The 20930-nt window shown below is 44.1% G+C and overlaps 1 protein-coding gene across 2 annotated transcripts; it reads left to right on the forward strand.

Annotated features, from left to right (window-relative positions):
- Positions 1–990: 990 nt before the first annotated feature.
- Positions 991–20887, forward strand: LOC111967895 (josephin-1). Of its 2 annotated transcripts, XM_023993330.2 has the most exons (6): positions 991–1155; positions 1511–1531; positions 1630–2512; positions 2872–3000; positions 7410–7604; positions 19134–20887. In XM_023993330.2, the coding sequence occupies exons 3-6, from the start codon at positions 2208–2210 to the stop codon at positions 19234–19236; spliced, it is 732 nt and encodes a 243-aa protein (XP_023849098.1). In that variant the 5' UTR covers positions 991–1155; positions 1511–1531; positions 1630–2207; the 3' UTR covers positions 19237–20887. The 2 variants fall into 2 exon arrangements, with proteins under 2 accessions (XP_023849098.1, XP_023849097.1); XM_023993329.2 differs by lacking the exon at positions 1511–1531.
- Positions 20888–20930: the final 43 nt, after the last annotated feature.

Genomic DNA, 20930 nt, shown 5'->3' on the forward strand with positions numbered 1-20930 from the left:
AAACCACTCGCTCGTATGATGCCATACACATGGTCTGCAGTTGTGAGGCCGGTTGGACGTACTGACAAATTCTCTATAACAACGGAGGTGGTTTACGGTAGAGAAATTAACATTCGATTGTCTGGCAACAGCTCTGGTGGACATTCCTGCAGTCAGCATGCCAATTGCACACTCCCTCAAAAGTTGAGACATCTGTGGTATTGTGTTGTGTGACAAAACTGCACATTTTAGAGTGGCCTTTTAGTGTCCCCAGCACCAGGTGCACCTGTGTAATGTTAATGCTGTTTAATCAGCTTCTTGATATGCCACACCTGTCAGGTGGATGGATTATCTCGGCAAAGGAGAAATGCCCACTAATGGGATGTAAACCAAACATTTTAGGGAAATACTATTTTTGTGAGTATTGAACATTTCTGTTATCCTTTATTTCAGCTCATGAAACTTGGGACCAACACTTTATATTTTTGTTCAGTGTAAAAGGTTTAGCTTCACTGTCCAAATAAATACATAAGGGAGTGTATGTGCAATTGTTTATCWTTTTTTTTTGTCACTTTTGGATTCTAGGTTTGTTATCTGGGTAAGTTATCTTCTTTGGGGAATTGATCCTCATGAGTTCCTTGTCTCTGCATGGATTATTGTTAAGTATGTAAGACTTGGCCTGGGCTTGTTGGGTAACAGCTTGTTTTGTAAAAACAATGTCAATATCTTGTGTCCTCTTTCTCCTTGGTTTCATAATTTATTTGAAACTTTTTTTTTTAAATGCCTCAGAAAATAAATGCAGTGACTATTTTCTGGTGGTGTAACTAAATCAAAAGAGCTCTTCCATTAATTGTGTCCGTTTTTATGTTTGGAGAGATCAGATGTTTTTTTCAAAAGCTACATTGGAACATTTTTGGCCACGCCCTTTATATATGAAAATAAACTGAAATCTCGGGTTTCGAAGTCTCACGGGAGGGACTACATTACGCAGATAGGTCTGACGCAGGCTATGACAATCGAATGACGTTTTGCGCATGCTCATGGAGATCTACGGAGCTAGAAGGGGGGGAAAAGTGCAAAAGACAAAGGACTAAACAACCCAGGAAAAGAGGCTAAACGATTAATTTCACCAGGATTATGACACGCCTACTACAGTAGTATCGCATAAAGAGAAAGGTATGTGGCAACAGAAACATCTACGAAATATGAAAGGTTTCACATGCATGTTTACGCTATCAAGAGTGGCGTGTACAGCTAGCTGCCCATAGTATAATCTAGTCGTTGTACTGGATTTTAGCTAGAGCGATTAATTTGAATATCATGTAGATTTTAAACATATTTCGTTCATCTGTAAATATCACTTGTTTCACAGAATAGTGAAGAATGCCTAGACTCTTGCGCCTGTTGTCTCGCTATATCAGTTTAGTGTGATGTTGCCTATTCCACAAACCTGCTTCTCTTATCCAGTCAGCTTCTAGTATAAATGTTTACCCTCTATCTTGTGTTCCTTCCTTCTGACCACTGCTGAAAGAACGCTTTAGAAAAACACCTGGTAATTCCTATCTCTTTCTTTCAGCATGACAAACACCTGATTTGGGTGGTGACAACTTTATTTAACATGCATTTCTGCCTCTCGTCTTCCTACCTCAGTTGTATGCCTAAGGAGTCCTGTCTGTCTACACATCACAGAGCCTCATGTATCAAGTCCCTCACATCTTTTCCACTGGAACTGACTCCTCATGGTGGAACCGTGGTACTCTTTGGGTTCTCTAGAAATGGAAAGAACTAGTCAACTTTAGTCTAGTGACAGTTGAGGTGCAAAAAAAAAAAAAGTCACGAGGACAGACGTCAGAATGGAGGAAGTTGAAAAAAGAGATGCATGCTCTTGCTTCTCTTCCTAGTATTTGTTTTGCTATAGATGTGACCTTGGGGGTTCATTATCTTTTTACTCTGACGTAGCTGCATAAATGTTCACACCCTCCTTTTTTGCTCTCATAATTCAATCTGGGCCTTACTCCACACTTGGAACATTTTGTTTTCCAGCAGTTTTAAAACATTTCTACCAGTCAGCACTTTTGAAACAGCAGGTTAGCTGAAGTGGCCTGGCCCACCTCAGTGTCACCCAGTAACCCACCTCCCCCTTCCCTTGCCACACGCACGCCCCTCCAGCAGCTGAGAGGTTGCCATGGCGACGGTAGTTGTGTCGGCATAGCGACAGGGTGACAGTGATGGGGAGTACTCCATTTTCTGGTAAGGGGAGGGGGGGAGGAGGGCTGCAGGACCTGGGCTGTATGCCATGGAAGCTGAGCAAGCAGAAAGGGATGGTGGGGGGTGAGGTGGGGGGAGGGACGGGAGGGGGGGAGGAGAGGTCGGACCTGAGAGAGCATGATATCTCGACCCCTCCGGCCCCGCCTCCAACCCCCATCTACCACGAGAAGCAACGGCGCGAGCTGTGTGCTCTGCATGCGCTCAATAACGTCTTCCAGGATGGGGCGGCTTTCAGCAGGGATACACTCCAGGACATCTACCAGAGGTGAGGGGTTGTTGTGTCTTCTAGGGCAGTGTTTCCCAACTCGTCCTTGAGTACCCCCCCCCCCCCCAACTGAACACATTTTTGTTGTAACCTCAGACAAACTCACCTGATTCAACTCATTGAGGGCGTTGTGATTTGTTGACGAGTTGAATCAGGTGTCCTTCTGTGGGTACTCGAGGACTGGAGTTAGGAAACTGCTCTAGGGGAGGGATTTATCTTCTCCATTCTCTCTCACTCATATTCCTCTCCTCTTTCCATCTCCCCCTCTTTCTTTCTCCCCCTTCTGCATCTCTCCCTTTTCACACTTTTTCTTTCTCGTTTATTCTGTCCTCCTTACTATCTCGCCCCTCTCTCCACAGACTCTCTCCCGGCACTCTGGTAACCCCCCACAAGAAGAGCGTGCTGGGAAATGGGAACTATGATGTGAATGTCATTATGGCCGCCCTGCAGACCCGAGGGTTCGAGGCTGTCTGGTGGGATAAAAGAAGGTACACCTCTGTTCTCATTAAAGCTATATGGTCTTCTACCCTATCTAGTTATTTAACTAACGTTTTAGTTTTTTATTTATTGGCTCATCCACCAGTCTCCCTCTTTGGAGGACAAAAGTAACTTACATTTTTTTTTTTATACAGCTTTTTTGTAACATACATTTTAGAATATTTCTAACCCCTTAGTATTCACATATTGTAAGTTAAAGATGAATATTCAAGTTTCACCGTCCAACAAAATGCTTTCTTGCAGGGTAAGCATGCAACAACAAGAAATAATAAAAGATAAGAAGATGAACAAAGTAAATGGCTCAGTAGAATATAATAKACTTTTTAGCGTAAGTATAATACAGGAAGGCACAATTTTATAGTGCGGTATTTACGCGTATCAGAGAAATAGGTGTTCCTCTTGTCCAGATGTGTGTAACTTGTGCCGTAATAGTAAATAAGAGTCTGGTAGCAGCAATTGTGGGGAGTGAGTACTTGTGTGCCAAGGTGCGGAGAGTCGTGTCCAGTTCAAGTGTTACATTTACATTTACATTTAAGTCATTTAGCAGACGCTCTTATCCAGCTTGTAGAAGGCCTGTTGGTGTCAGACTTGATGCTCTGATACCGTCTGCCTGTCGGTAAGGGAGCTGAACTGTAGTCAATGAACAGCATTCTCTTTTTTTTTTATTACCCCTTTTCCTCCCCAATTTCGTGGTATCCAATTGGTAGTAGTTAGTCTCATCGCTGCAACTCCCGTACGGACTCGGGAGAGGCGAAGGTCGAGAGCCATGCGTCCTCCGAAACACAACCCAAGGCTTCGCACTGCTTCTTGACACAACGCATATCCAACCCGGAAGCCAGCTGCACCAATGTGTCGGAGGAAACACCGTACACCTGGCGACCTGGTCAGCGTGCACTGCGCCCGGCCCGCCACAGGAGTAGCTAGTGCGCGATGAGACAAGGATATTCATGCCAGCCAAACCCTCCCTAACCCGGACGACGCTGGGACAATTGTGCGTRGCCCCATGGACCTCGCGGTCGCGGCCGGCTGCGACAGAGCCTGGGCTCGAACCCAGAATCTCTGGTGGCACAGCTAGCACTGCGATGCAGTGCCTTAGACCACTGCGCCACCCGGGAGGCAAATGAACAGCATTCTCACATAGGTGTTCCTCTTGTCCAGATGTGTTGGAGTTGAGTGAATAGCGATGGAAATGGCATCTTGAGTGGATCTGTTAGAAACGGTAAGCAAATTGGAGTGGGTCCAGTGTGTCTGACATGCTAGCCTTGATGTGGGCCATGACCAGCCTCTCGAAGCACTTCATGATGATGGGTGACGCGGCGGTAGTCATTTGGGCACCTTGGTTTTCTTGGGCACTGGGACGATGGTGGTCTCCTTGAAGCAAGTGGGGACTACAGCCTGGGAAAGGGACAGGTTGAAGATGTCCGAGAAGACGCCCGCCAGCTGGTCAGCGCACACTCTGAGGATGCGGCCAGGGAAGCCATCTGGGCCGGCGGATTTGTGAGTATTCACTCTTGAGTTTATCACGTCAGCCTCGGAGCATGAAAGCACCTGGTGGTCGTCTGGAGCAACGAGAGCCTTCCTGGATTTCTCTGTATTGTCTGCCTTGCAGCAAGCACACAATATTTTCAGCTGGGAGGGAGGCTTCAGTGGTCACCACACAGCTGGATTTTCCTTTGTAGTCCGTGATAGCCTGTAGTCCTTATCATAAGGCGTCGCGGGTCTGAGTTGTCAAACATCGATTCAAGTTTGAGTTTGTAATATCTCTTCGTGTCCCTAATGGATTTGTGGCGCTTGTACCCACTTGCCTTGTATGTGTTGCACGTCATTGATTCTTCTGGGTTTGTTCTGCTGAGATTGAATGCAGTACGGGCTCTCAGAATGGTATGGATTTCTCCTTCATCCAGGGTTTTTGGTTGGGATATGTCCGGATTGTTATTGTGGATACAACGTCAACACATTTCCTAATGAAGCCTGTGAAGAGGAATATACATTGTCAAATGTTGGATGAATCCTGAGTGGATGAATCTTGAGCAAATTCCAATCAGTATCCTCAAAACAGAGTCTTCCTCTGTCCAGTGCCTCACTATTGTGTTGGTGGCTTCCTCTTGAGTTGCTGCTTGTAGGGGGGAGTAGAAACAGAGACATGAAGTGGGGGCGGGGGAGTGCTTTGTACGTTCATGATCCAGTACTTTGTTTCCTCTTTGTAGGATACATGTTGGTGATACTTTTGAAGAATTTGTTTTAAACTTGCTTGGTTAAAATCTCCCGCGACATTAAATACTGCTTCCGGGTGAGCGGATTCTTGCTAGTTAATGTTCTTGTGCAGTTCACTGAGTGCCGCCTTGATGTTTGCTTGTAGCAGTATGTACACAGCTGTGATAATAAAACACGTGAATTCCCTCTACATATAGTGGGGTTATTTTACCATCAGAAACTCCAGGTGTGGTGAGCAGGAGCTCAAGATGTTTTCAACTTTGTTACACCAGGAATTGTTGATGAGGATAGCATACACCTCCCCCCTACTCTTACCAGAAGCCGCTGTTCGATCCATACGGAAAATGGAAAAGCTGCCTGGTTGAATAGCAGAGTCGGGTGAACTGTCCGTAAGCCATGTCTCTGTAAGAGCAAAGACGCAGGATTCCCTGATTTTCCTCTGCTATAGTCAACAATATAATAAGACTATCATATTACCAGCAAATATCCAATTGAAGCCTTGCTCGGAGTTCATCAAGTACATTTTCCCATTGATTGGACATGAGAAAATAAACTTTGAACTCAGAGCAAGGCTTCAATTGCAGATTTGCTGATAATATGATAGTCTTATTATTGTTGACTATAGATTTCCAAATCTCCCAACAATGCTATTTGTAGGGTTAATACCAGAATACATTAATAATTCTGTCTTCGCAGCAAATCTGCAGAGATGGTTGTATGCCCCTTTATATATAACATTCTGTTGGTGGTAATTTTAAATTGAAAAACGCAAAGTGTTTTCATGCATTTTTATCCAAAGTAATGCATTTGGCCCATGCAGGAAAATCAAAATCCACAACACTGGTGTTGCAAACACCATCCAACCCACTGAGCCATTGGAACCACAGTGCTATGCTTGTTCATACTCTCCATCTTGTTTACCGCTCTCCGGTTTGGTGCATGTGCTGTTGTCAGCAACTATTTCAGTCAGCTCAGCCCTGCTCAATTTAGGTAACTTCAATCACTGGCCGCACACCAGCAATAGAGGAAAGATGAAGGCTTATTTACATATCCTCTTCATTCTGAATCCCTGTTGAGCACAAGGTAGTAAAACAAGGAATAGGCTACTCATGATTACCCAAACAGATTCTGAAAATCAAAACAAGTTGAGCTATTTTTTACATTCAGCATCACTCCGTCAAGGGAAATATTTGCTTTCTTTCTAACAATGATATCTACATATATGTCAGGATGTTGTGTATCCCTGGAAGTAAACTAAATTCAACAGTTTTGAGAACACAGCTTGTCTGAAAATAAGTGGTCTCTTGGCACAACTTACACCCGGAATGGGGTAGGTTGAGCATAGGGACAGGGTAAGGTGGCTCAACTTCCATTGTCTGGTTCTCTGCATTGAGGCTACTAGCCAATGAAACAGACTTGATACGTTTAGCAAGCTCAGACTCCATGTCATAAAATAAGTTACCGAAATCTTCAGTAATTTTGCCATTCATTTTCTGTTAATTACCAATCTATCGTAACTTTGGTAATTTCCTTCAGTGTCATTCTATTTTTTCATTCCTTGCTGCTGCTTGAATCTCCCCTTCTCTCACTTCCTTGGCTGCTCTCTCAAGAACCTCAAGGGGGGGCTAGACCCCTGCAAGTTTTATGTTTGTATACACAGGGCATGATGTTTACACTCAGGGTATGAGTTCATGCACATGGCACATATAAGATGCATAAAACGGACAATGTAATGATCATTTGTATGGGGTATGGTGGCCATTGGCTCAACTTACACCCAGTCAAACATTTTGATTATATTAGCCCACACAGCTACAAGGATGCACTTTCATGCCAGGTTTAGGACCTCATATTGTAGCTTATAGAGACCCTAATGTGTAAAATGATCTACTTTGGTTTATATACAAACATCATGAAACCTATAACACAAATTAATTTGACTTTGTTAAAATCCAGTTTTTTGGGACCTTTTCTCTCTTTACCTCTTCCTAAATATTTGGTCACGTGATTAATTTTGTGTATGGTTTCGTAGAAAAAAGGGGTGGATCAACTAACCCCATGGCTCAACTTACCCTACTCTGACCTACAGACATCATGGATTTTACAACATTTAAGTAGCTACTGAAAATCCACTCCTGCAAGACCAATGGACTGTGTGATTGACTTGTGTATTGTATTCCTGCAGGGATGTGGGCAGTATAGCTCTGTCCAACGTAACAGGCTTCATCCTGAACGTCCCGTCCAATCTGCGATGGGGTCCACTGCGTCTGCCACTCAAACGGCAGCACTGGATAGGGGTGCGGGAGGTGGACGGAGTCTATTACAACCTCGACTCCAAACTACGCAGCCCACACACCATCGGAAACCCTGATGAGCTCAGGTACTGCGTGTGTTGGTGTGTCATCCCAATTATGGTGTCCTGACCATTGGATTAAGCCCACCATAATTTGCATTGTTCATTGTGCATTCGGACCCCTTCCCTTTTTCCACATTTTGTTACGTTACTGCCTCATTCTAAAATGTGTGTATATATGATTTAAAAATAATCTACACACAATACCCCATCACTACAAAGCGAAAACTGGTTTTTAGAAATGTTTGCAAATGTATAAACTGATACCTAATTTGAATAAGTATTCAGACCCTTTGCTATGAGACTCGATATTGAGCTCAGATGCATCCTGTTAACATTGATCATCCTTGAGATGTTTCAACAACTTGATTGGAGTCCACCTGTGGTAAATTCAATTGATTGGAAATGATTTGGAAAGCCACACACCTGTCTATATAAGGTCCAACAGTTGACAGTGCATGTCAGAGAAAAAAACAAGCAATAAGGTTGACTGAATTGTCCGTAGAGGTCCGAGACAAGATTGTGTCGAGGCACAGATCTGGAGAAGAGTTCCAAAAAATGTCCCCAAGAACACAGTGGCCGAAGTTTACATACACTTATGGTTGGAGTCATTAAAAATAGATTTAACCACTCCACAAATTTCTTGTTAAACTCTAGTTTTGGCAAGTCGGTTAGAACATTTACTTAGCATGACACAAGTAATTTTTCCAACAATTGTTTACAGGCAGATTATTTCACGGTATCACAATTCCAGTGCGTCAGAAGTTTACATACACTAAGTTTATTGTGCCTTTAAACGGCTTGGAAAATTCCAGGACATGTCATGGCTTTAGAAGCTTCTGATAGGCTAATTGACATCATTTGAGTCAATTGGAGGTGTACCTGTGGATGTATTTCAAGGCCTACCTTCAAACTCAGTGCCTCTTTGCTTGACATCATGGGAAAATCAAAAGAAATCAACCAAGACCTCAGGAAAAATAATTGTAGTCCTCCCCAAGTCTGGTTCATCCTTGGGAGCAATTTCCAAACGCCTGAAGGTACCATGTTCATCTATAAAAACAATAGTACGCAAGTATAAACACCATGGGACCACGCAGCCGTCATTCCGCTCAGGAAGGAGACGCGTTCTGTCTCCTAGAGATGAACGTACTTTGGTGAGAAAAGTGCAAATCAATCCCAGAACAACAGTTAAGGACCTTGTGAAGATGCTGGATGACACGGGTACAAAAGTATCTATATCCACAGTAAAATGAGTCCTATATGAACATAACCTGAAAGGCCGCTCAGCAAAGAAGAAGCCACTGCTCCAAAACCGCCATAAAGAAGCCAGACTACGGTTTGCAACTGCACATGGTGACAAAGATCATACTTTTTGGAGAAATGTCCTCTGGTCTGATGAAACAAAAATAGAGCTGTTGGGCCATAATCACCATCGTTATGTTTGGAGGAAAAAGGTGGAGGCTTGCAAGCCGAAGAACACCATCCCAACCGTGAAGCACGGGGGTGGCAGCATCATGTTGTGAGGGTGCTTTGCTGTAAGGCGCGACTGGTGCACTAAACAAAATAGATGGCATCATGAGGAAAGAAAATTATGTAGAATATATTGAGGTCAGTGGGTGGGTCATGGTGTGGGGTGGCATTTTTTGGGGGGCCGCACAGCCCTCCATGTGCTCGCCAGAGGAAGCCTGATGCCATTAAGTACCGAGATGAGATCCTCGACCCCTTGTGAGACATATGCTGGTGCGGTTGGCCCTGGGTCCTCCTAATGCAGACAAGGCTAGACCTCATGTGGCTGGAGTGTGTCAGCAGTTCCTGCAAGAGGAAGGCATTGATGCTATGGACTGGCCCGCCCGTTCCCAGACCTGAATCCAATTGAGCCATCTGGGACATCATGTCTCGCTCCATCCACCAATGTCACGTTGCACCACAGACTGTCCAGGAGTTGGCGATGCTTTAGTCCAGGTCTGGGAGGAGATCCCTCAGGAGACCATCCGCCACCTCATCAGAGCATGCCCAGGCGTTGTAGGGAGGTCATACAGGCACGTGGAGGCCACACCACTACTGAGCCTCATTTTGACTTGTTTTTAAGGACATTACATCCAAAGTTGGATCAGCCTGTAGTGTGGTTTTCTACTTTAATTTTGAGTGTGACTCCATCCAGACCTCCATGGGTTGATACATTTGATTTCCATTGATTTTGTTGATTTTGTTGTACAGCAGCACTTTAACTATGGTAGAAAAAAGTATTTAATAACAATATTTCATTCATTCAGATCTAGGATGTGTTATTTTAGTGTTCCCTTAATTTTTTTGAGCAGTGTATAAATATGTATGTGTGTGTATATATATTTTAAATGCCTCTTTCTCCCCAATTTCGTGATAGTTACAGTCTTGTCCCTTCGCTGCAACTCCCGTACGGACTCGGGAGAGGCGAAGGTCGAGAGCCGAAACACAACCCAGCCAAGCCGCACTGCTTCTTGACACAATGCCCGCTTAACCCAGAGGCCAACCGCACCAAGGTGTCGGAGGAAACACCGTACTCCCGGTCGCGGCCGTTTGCGACAGAGCCTTGACTCAAACCAGGATCTCTAGTGGCACAGCTAGCACTCCGATGCAGTGCCTTGCGCCACTTGGGAGGCCCGGCCTCAATCATTCTTAACTGGAAGAAGTGTGGATCCACCAAGACTTCCTAAAGCTGGCCGCTCGTCCAAACTGAGAAATTGTGGGGGAAGGGCCTTGGTCAGGGAGGTGACCAAGAACCCGATGGTCACTGACAGAGCTCCAGAGTTCCTCTGTGCATATGGGAGAAACTTCCGGTCGAACAACCATCTCTGCAGCACTCCACCAATCAGGCTTTTATGGTAGAGTGGCCAGACAGAAGCCACTCCTAAGTAAAAGGCACATGACAGCCCGCTTGGAGTCTGCCAAAAGGCAGCTAAAGGACTCTGACCATGAGAAACAAATTTCTCTGGTCTGATGAAACCAAGATTGAACTCTTTGGCCTGAATGTCAAGCGTCACGTCTGGAGGAAGCCTGGCACCATCTCTACGGTGAAGCATGGTGGCAGCATCATGCTGTGGGGATTTTTTTCAGCAGCAGGGACTGGGAGACTAGTCAGGAACAAGGGAAAGATGAACGGAGCAAAATACAGAGAGATCCTTGATGAAAACCTGCTCCAGAGTGCTCAGGACCTCAGTCTGGGGCAAAGGTTCACCTTCCAACAGGACAACGACCCTAAGCACACAGCCAAGAAAATGCAGGATTGTCTTCGGGACAAGTGTCTCAATGTCATTGAGTGGGTCAGCCAGAGCCCGGACCTGAACCCGCTCAAACATCTCTGGAGAGGCCTGGATGGGCAGCGACGCTCCCGATCAAACCTGACAGAGCTTGAGAGGATCTGCAGAGAAGAATGGGAGAAACTTCAAAATACAGGTGTGCCAGGCTTGTAGCGTCATACCCAAGAAGACTCGAGTCTGTAATCGCTGCCAAAGGTGCTTCAACAAAGTACTGAAAAGGGTCTGAATACTTATGGAAATGTAATGTTTGTTATTTATTTTGAATACAGTTGCAAAATAATCTAAACCTGTTTTTGCTTTGTTATTATGGGATGTTGTATTTATATTGAGGGGAGAAAAACGTTTATTCGATTTTAGAATAGGGCTGTAACAAAATAGTCAAGGGGTCTGAATATTTTCCAAATGCACTGTATATTGTGGAGCATCCAAAAAAAAGAGTTATATTTGTAGCTCCCTCCAGTAACCACGAGCACAACCGTTCCTTGATTTTAACTGGCAGCGTTTTCACGGAAGGTGATAATTCTGACTAAAACTACAGAATATGTAGTTTTAGTCAGAATTATCACCTTCCGTGAAAACGATAAAGTAAATGAAAATACAGTTAAGCACACTCTTACAACCTTATCTTACAAGTGACTTATTAGCTTGGTATAACTCTGAAGTGCTTATACATAAACAGTTTAGCCGGCGCTATAACAGTATCAGATTAAATACATGAATAAAGGAAAAATACCTCATTGGCTGCTTATTACAGAAGGGAGGAAATCAAACTTCACACTTATTCCTGGCATGAATTCACACTTCATTCTTAATTATTATAACGTTACCATCCTAACATACATGCTTCAACCTTTACGAACTACACCCGATGACAAACTCAGCTAACACAGCGCGGGATTGCCTTCCCTCCAAAAGTGTGTTGCTACAATAAGGATCCCCGTTACAACAGTTATTAGCTACATAGTTCCGCTTGTCTTATCATTTCCCCCGCACAGCAAACACGTAAACAATTCAAACAAAAAACAACGACATAGACTTACAGGTTAACTGTCACACTCCCACCAATCACCGGTGATTTCTGTGAAAGGGGTCTGCAGGTTTCTTGATCGGCTTCCACGTCCTTGGTGTCGTACTCTTTCATGATAGTGCTTGACGAGCAGCACTGACAAGTGGCTCTCTTGGCAGGATGGCAGGATGCTTCACATGGGAATGAAGAGTTGCATGAGCCAAGCGACCTCCCACCCTGAGGATAACTTGCTCATCCAGAAATGGACTCAATTTATGCAACTTGCTTGCTTTAGCTTTGGTCTTGATGTCTTTCTGGTGCCTAAGGTTGTGTATCTCTTGGGAGAAGGCTGCTTCTTGAACCATCTTTATAATGGTGAGCTCTGCCTCTCCTTTCTTCTATGCTTGTAGCTTCGCTGGACCTCAATTTTAAGCCTATGGCTTGAGAACTTGTGAAGGTGATCTAGTAACGATCTTTCTTCCTTTGCCTGGGTATCATGGACCAGGGATTTCTGCAGCTCTGGATCATTGTCTGAGAACTCTCCCCCCTTGACTTGTCCTTTGGGAAGTTCTTCTTGCCAAAAAGTCTGGACCTGTGAACCAGTTGGAAGCCATGAGCTGTTCTGATGTGAGACCTCTGGAAGCATGATCCGCCATTGTTCGGGATCTGTGCTTTGCTTAATGCGTTGAATACGGTTAGCTACAAAGACGTGGAATCTTCTGGCTTCATTGTTGATGTAGCCAAGAATTACCTTCGAGTCTGTCCAGAAGTATTCCTGTAGACCTTGTATCTCTAGCTCCCTTTTGTGCATGTCACTTGTTCAAACAGCTACCACCGCTGCTGAAAGTTCCAGTCGTGGTATGGTCGTAACCTTGGAAGGGGCGACTCTCGACTTCCCCATAACTAGGGAGCAATGAACTTCTCCTGCTGTACTGATTGTTCTGAGATATGAGCACTCTCCATAACRTGAGGTACTGGCGTCGGAGAAGTGATGGAGCTCATAACTCTGCGCCTCCTTGAAACTTGATGGCAAGTAGCCTCGTTGGATCCTCACTTCAGACAAGTTTTGTAGACCTTGGAGCCAGAATTCCCACTGGGAACGTAGGTCATCTGGAAGGGGGTCATCCCAGTCGATCTTGTCACAACACATCTGCTGCACGATCTGCTTCCCTGACAGGACAAAGGGTGCCACAAACCCAAGCGGATCATATACAGAGGCTACTGTAGACAACACTCCTCTTCTTGTGAGTGGGCGTTCCTTGACAACTACTCTAAACTGGAACTCGTCACAGTACACCAAGCGCTCTCTCCATGTGTGGTTCACCCAGAGCCATATCCAGGTCTTTGGCACCCTCGGCACGTTCTTCCTTGGGAATTGTGGCTATAACTCCCTTGCTGTTTGAGAAACTTGTGCAACCGAAGTTTGCCGATGCTGCAAAGCTCTCTTGCTTCTTTCACCAGCTGGGCCGCTTCAGCTTCAGACGATACGCTCGTCAACCCATCATCAACATAAAAGTTCCTTTATATAAACTTGATAGACTTCTCGCTGAAGCTTCCTCGTCCTTCGGCAGCAAGATGTTTGAGACCATAGTTGGCGCAACCAGGAGATGAAGTTGCGCCGAACAAGTGGACCTTCATACGATACACTGAGGGTTGAGACTCTAGATCTCCGTTCTCCCACCAAAGGAACCGTAGATAATCTTGGTCTTCTGCTTTCACATGAAACTGGTGGAACATGCGCTCTACGTCACACATGATTGCAACTGGACCCTTACAAAAATGACAAAGGACACCCAGCAATGTGTTTGTCAAATCTGGACCGGTATGGAGATGGTCATTCAAGGACGTCTCTCTCAACTTAGCTGAGCAGTCAGACGACTCGTATCTTCCCAGGCTTTTGTGGGTGATAAGCCCCATGGTGCGGAATGTACCATGCTGGATGCTTGTTAATTTCCTCTTTGGAGACCTTCTCAGCATCTCCACAAGCTATGGTATCTTCCACGAATGCTGTGTAGTCCTTGTAGTACTGCTTGTCTCTCCTTAGCCTCCTTTCCACGCACTTGAGACGGTGAACTGCACATGTTTTATTGTTCGGCAGGTTGGGTCTTTCTTCCTTAAAACGGCAGCGGCATCTCGTAATGTCCATTGTCCTTACGTCTGATGCTCACTTTCATTTTTGTCAGGAACCGGATATCCTCTTGAGATATGAGGTCCTCTTCTGCAGCTCTCTCGTTGAAGTCGGATTCAAGCGTCTTGATAATGTCCAGTGCTGTGATTACCTCTCCTACGTGTGTTCTACAAACATAGTGTACTTGATTTGTGAGGTTGGAGGAAGATTGAAGGCTTGGCATCACCTGTCTAACGATAACTCGATGACTCACTCGCCATAGTCGATACATGGGTTTCCATAGCTGACTATGCTCCAGCCAAGGTCTGTTCTCTGAGCAAAAGACTGATTTCCCTTACCAGACACAATTTCTCTTGGAAGGAGAGCCTGGGAGCAGTTGTAGCCAATTAAGAGACCGACATCACAGCTCTGTTGAGGAGCAATCTCCTCTGCAATGTGTTCAAGATGAGACCATGCTCTTGCAGTCTCTGGAGTAGGAATATGATCTCTGTTTGCAGGAATTAACTCTCTCGAGTAGGTCGTTGGCAGAGGGATTTTCTTCTCCAAGTAAAACCCTCTAACCTGCAAACCAGACAGCTTCTGGCAGGGCACGATGGTATTCCTTGAAGCCATTGTAGAGAGTTTCAGTTGGACTGGCTCCTTCCTTGTATTGAGAGCTTTTGTTGTCTCTTCAAGGATAAAAGTGGTGTCGCTCTGGGTGTCAAGAAGTGCATACACAAGAACTTCACAATCTGGCTCGCTTGTGGTTGACACCCATACTGGAATGATTGTGGAGGTGAGTGTTGTTAATGTCCCTTACAACTGTTAGATATAGCCTCACTTGACACTCTTGTCCCCTTATCTTGTGGGGGGCTCTGTCTTCCTATCCCTTAACCTTTCTTTAGTACGATCTTTGTGCAGGCAGAATGGATGCCTCCTCTGACACGTGTCACAGGTGTTCCTGTTATCACAATCTTTCGAACGATGCCCAGGCCTTAAACAGCCAAAGCACAATTTATTCTCTTGAACAAACTTCTGTCGCTCTGCGGTGGGCTTATCCATGAACTTCCAACATTTGTGGAGACTGTGACCTGACTTCTCACAGAAGACACAACTAGTAACAGTATCTTTCTCAGAGTTAGTTGCTAATACCCTTGCTCCGGGGCTTTGAATGCTTGGCATCTTAGGTTTTCCATCTTCGCTTGGTTTCAAAGCATGAAGGGATGTTACAGGATTGCAAGCGATCTTTGCTTCTCTCGTGAGAAACTTCACAAACTGACTGAAGCTTGGAAAGGTCTCAGTTTCTTCTAAGATGTCTATGACCTTTCTATTCCATCTTGAAGTTAGCCAATCTGGAAGTTAGCAAGGATCTTTTGGTTTTCATTACAGTCATTAAGCACCTCCAGGCCCTTTATTCTGAGACATAGCAGCCTCACAGCTGCGAAGAAAGTCTACAAGGTCTCTAAGTTCAAGACTGTCCTTGGATCCTATCTTAGGCCATGCATTGAGCTTATCTCTGAAGGACTTGGCGATGAGGAATTTGTTTCCGTACCTTTCTTCAAGAATGGTCGACGCAGCATGGTAGGCTGTCTCTGTTCCTAACATAAAGTAACTTTCGATGGCTTTCTTGGCAGGCCCACCGACATATTTTCTTAAGTAATATATCTTCTCAGTTGCTGGTATGTTCTTCCTGTCTATCAGAGTCTGAAAAGAGACCTTCCAGTCAGTGAACGAGAGTGGTTCTCCATTGAATGTTACTGGTTCTGGTATGGGGAGGCGGCTTTCACTGATTGATTCCGCTAGTAACCTGAACATGGTCTTGGTGCTATCTTCTTGTTGTGTGCTTGTCACAACATGTTGCGGTGAGAGACTGTGAAATGAGCCACTTCTGTGCATGACTTCTTTCACAGATTTGCAGTTAGAGACTAGTTCTCTTTTCTCGTCCTGTGAGTTTATCTTGCTCATACACTTGCATCCGCGCCTTGGCAGCATTTAGTTTCTTGAGCACTTCTAGGCGCTCTAACTCTCTACGCTTGTCTTCTAGCGTCCTTCGTCTGGCAGCATTTTCTACCTCTAACTTGACTCGCAGTCTAGCTTCTTCTAAGCTGCGTTTCACAGCCTCKGCTTCTTGCTCCGCTGTCCTCTTCTTATCTTCATCTTCGAGTCTCTGAAGCTCTTCTAGTTGGCGTTCTTGCTTAACCATTACTTCTAAAGCTGCTTGGTTAGCAGCAACTTCTGCTGCAGCCTCTTGTCTCTTGACAGATCACACGCTTGAGCGTCTGGAATTGACCTTTGAGTTGCTTTGAGACTGGGAGGAAGCACTTGGGCTGATAGTTGAGACTTGACTTATGTGAGAGTTCGGACATGCACACGGAATTGCTGTCCTTCCAGTGCAGCTCTATCTGGTTACTTTGACCTTCTTCCCTGCCTTTTTAAATGACACCTTACCGTCTTGATAATAGACATTGTAACTGCTTCACAAGTATCAACTCTGCGTCGTGTATCGTCGTCGGGAATGTCGATTTGACGCAAATTTACATAGACAAGGTTTAGTTCTGTAGAGGTATGACTAATCTTGTTTAAGAGGTCTTCTAGTAGGTCTTCAGAGCAACAGCCTGTCAGTAACTGTTTTGCTTCCTTTACCAGAGCCTTCCACTTTTCATAGCTGACCCTGAAACGATATTCGAGCTGTCTCCACCTTTCGTCGCGCAGTTCTCTGCCCTTTTCAGTTAACCTGCCCTTTTCGTGGCTCTTGTTGTGATATCTCATTAGCAGCCTCTGTATCATCATTCGCTGGCAGCAGTGACTCCACACCAGTCTGGGTCTCTTCCTGCTGCTCTGTTTGTTCTGATGAAGGCTTGAAGTTTGCAAGGTGTTGCTGCTCAACTTGACTCACCCCATCTCTATCACCTTTATTGAAACTACCTCTGACATTCTAAATCAAATCAATTCTAGGTAAGGTTTGGATAAGTGAGTAGGTAATTTATACCTTAGTATGTGGTATAAACATGTATAATGCTTGTAACAAAGGCTTGAATAAACACCTTACCAAACAATTACACTATTAACTTACAGGTGAAAATAGGTGTACGCTGACCCTTATTTTTTGCATTTGGAATATTTTCCAAATGCACTGTATATTGTGGAGCATCCAAAAAAAAGAGTTATATTTGTAGCTCCCTCCAGTAACCACGGGGGGCACCCCCAAACCGTCCTTGATTTTAACTGACGGCTTTATTCTGTAGTTTTAGTCAGAATTATCACCTTCCATGATAACTATAAAGTAAATGAAAATACAGTTAAGCACACTTACAACCTCCTTATCTTACGAGTGACTTATTAGCTTGGTATAACTCTGAAGTGCTTACATACATAAACAGTTTAGCCGGCGCTATAACAATATCAGATTAAACACATGAATAAAGGAAAAATACCTCATTGGCTGCTTATTACAGAAGGGAGAAATCAAACTTCACACCTATCCTGGCATGAATTCACACTTCATTCTTAATTATTATAACATTACCATCCTAACATACAGTGGGGCAAAAAAGTATTTAGTCAGCCACCAATTGTGCAAGTTCTCCCACTTAAAAAGATGAGAGAGGCCTGTAATTTTCATCATAGGTACATTTCAACTATGACAGACAAAATGAGAAAAAAAATCCAGAAAATCATATTGTAGAATTTATTTGCAAATTATGGTGGAAAATAAGTATTTGGTCACCTACAAACAAGCAAGATTTCTGTCTCACAAGACCTGTAACTTCTTCTTTAAGAGGCTCCTCTGTCCTCCACTCGTTACCTGTATTAATGGCACCTGTTTGAACTTGTTATCAGTATAAAAGACACCTGTCCACAACCTCAAACAGTCACACTCCAAACTCCACTATGGCCAAGACCAAAGAGCTGTCAAAGGACACCAGAAACAAAATTGTAGACCTGCACCAGGCTGGGAAGACTGAATCTGCAATAGGTAAGCAGCTTGGTTTGAAGAAATCAACTGTGGAAGCAATTATTAGGAAATGGAAGACATACAAGACCACTGATAATCTCCCTCGATCTGGGGCTCCACGCAAGATCTCACCCCGTGGGGTCAAAATGATCACAAGAACGGTGAGCAAAAATCCCAGAACCACACGGGGACCTAGTGAATGACCTACAGAGAGCTGGGACCAAAGTAACAAAGCCTACCATCAGCAAGGGCATTGAAGATGAAACGTGGCTGGGTCTTTCAGCATGACAATGATCCCAAACAAACCGCCCGGGCAACGAAGGAGTGGCTTCGTAAGAAGCATTTCAAGGTCCTGGAGTGGCCTAGCCAGTCTCCAGATCTCAACCCCATAGAAAATCTTTGGAGGGAGTTGAAAGTCCYTGTTGCCCAGCAACAGCCCCAAAACATCACTGCTCTAGAGGAGATCTGCATGGAGGAATGGGCCAAAATACCAGCAACAGTGTGTGAAAACCTTGAAGACTTACAGAAAACGTTTGACCTCTGTTGGCAATGACAAAGGGTATATAACAAAGTATTGAGAAACTTTTGTTATTGACCAAATACTTATTTTCCACCATAATTTGCAAATAAATTCATTAAAAAATCCTACAATGTGATTTTTTTTTTCTTCGTTTTGTCTGTCATAGTTGAAGTGTACCTATGATAAATTACAGGCCTCTCTCATCTTTTTAAGTGGGAGAACTTGCACAATTGGTGGCTGACTAAATACTTTTTTGCCCCACTGTACATGCTTCAACCTTTACGAACTACATCCGATGACAAAAACTTAGCTAACACAGCGCGGGATTGCCTTCCCTCCAAAAGTGTGTTGCTACAATAAGGATCCCCGTTACAACAGTTATTAGCTGCGTAGTTCCCGCTTGTCTTATCATTTCCCCCGCACAGCGAACACGTAAACAATTTAAACAAAAAACAACGACATAGGTTAACTGTCAGTTACAATATTCATGTATCCACTAGATGATGCCTCATAGTAATACATAAGAGGTTCATTAAGTCTCATTCCCTTTGCTAAATAATAGATCATTCCACGGCCGCCATCCACAATGGTGATCGATCTTTGTCTAACGCCTAATGAATAACAAGCTGATATCTTTATTCTTCTGTTCTTTCAATTCCATCCACACAACAGGAAGTTCCTGCGTCACCAGCTGAGAGGGAAAAACTGTGAGCTCTTATTGGTGGTGTCTGAGGAGGTGGAGGTCCACCAAACATGGAGGTCAGATGGCTGTTGATTGAATGTGCCCGCCAACCTTTTCTCTACCGGATTAGACTTTCCCCAGTTGCTGCTCAGGATAACAGGCGTGGTCCATGCAGGGTATAGATTGAAAAGCAGGTGGGGTTGTGCTCAGCCAATCACACAGATGCGCACTAGCCGGATGTACTTTTTTTGCTTACTCACCCATTGCTGGACTCTGGCTGAAACCTGAAGTGATGAAGGAAATGGACGCATACAGGGAGGTCACGAAGAATTCACACTACAACACTTAGATTTATGAACATACTGTTTGGGATTCTGTGTTTATATATTGATTATTTTTCAATGTTTCTTTTTTGTTGTTGTACATTACTGTTTCCAAGTATGGGAGGCGTGTGACTGTGTAATACACCAGTATCTATCTCTCGCTCTCTCCCTCCTGTTTACCCCTGTACTGTATATTCACTGATGCATCTTCATATTTCTCTCCTCTTTTTCTTTGTGTATCTCTGTCATTCTCTGCTCTAGTACGACTGTACATTTCTTCTTTAGCTCAGTGTCTCTTCCTCTGTCACCACTCACAATTAGTTTTTCACTCGGCCAACATTAAATCCCCCCAGTATATGCAGCTGTTTTATCCTCTCAGTTACTGCTGAGGCCATCGGTCTGTTAGTAGAAATCCTTGCTAGTTCCTGTCTTCACACTAGAATTCCTCTAAGCTAAGGTTGTGTTAGGCCCCGGTATTGACAAATGGCTGGATACTGTAACAGGTAGAGCCAGGAGGGTTTCAATGTGATCTGACCTGGAAAATCCACCAACCTGTGTTATCGGCTAGTCACAGCCCATGGGGAGTTATTTTCTGTTTTGTAGTAAAGAAAAACTCCTGAGCAATTGACCATGGCTAAATAGTTATTTCCAAAAATGCACCTGCCAAATATACAGAATTGTGGAATCAGTAGAAATGGTTATTATACCCAAGGTTTAGAATTGTTCACTGAAAATGCACTGTTAGATTTTGATCTATCTGTAGATGCCATGGCTGAAATGTCCAGAATGCTGAGTGAGTTGTGAGAAGTGGAGTAAGAGGGGAAAAGGTTGACAGTTGAGCGAATAATAGAAAGAGAAAGTGATCCATGTGTAGAAGGAAAAAGTGAAAGAACGGCATGAGTCCAGCCAGACCATGTTAGTTTTTGAAATGAGGAATTTGTGTTGGTTGATGGGTCTTTATCATCACAACAACATTGTGTATTATTGAAGACTTGATAAGGCCTTTAATGTGTTTACAGAGGAAGCAGGCATTATTCTCTACCTAAAGAGGGGTTGTTGAATTTTGCTCCTCATTGGCTCAATCCCAACAGTTTTCCTATTCATCTGAGCATCCAATCGCTGGTTCATTAAACTGATAATTTAATAATTTGCAACTATCACTAATCATGAGACAAATCAATTCAGTTGTTGGACTGAGGCTTCCCCTAGGGGAATTCAGGTTGGGCAACCAAACTCACAGGTAGAAAATCCCCTCACTACTTTAAACCAGGGTGTTTTGGGGGGGAAACTGGTGACACAAAGGATTTTGATTTTGCCATGACAATCCCACCCACCTTCTCCCCTCTATTGAAGGGTCCTGTTGTGTTATTTTCTCTTGTTTTTCACAAAAATAAAATGCTTGTAATGGCACTTTATGTACACTCCTTAGTGAGGATGTGGCTTAATTTCTTGAGTGAAATTGTT

This window comes from Salvelinus sp. IW2-2015, linkage group LG8, assembly GCF_002910315.2.
Source record: "Salvelinus sp. IW2-2015 linkage group LG8, ASM291031v2, whole genome shotgun sequence".
NCBI classification, from domain to species: domain Eukaryota; kingdom Metazoa; phylum Chordata; class Actinopteri; order Salmoniformes; family Salmonidae; genus Salvelinus; species Salvelinus sp. IW2-2015.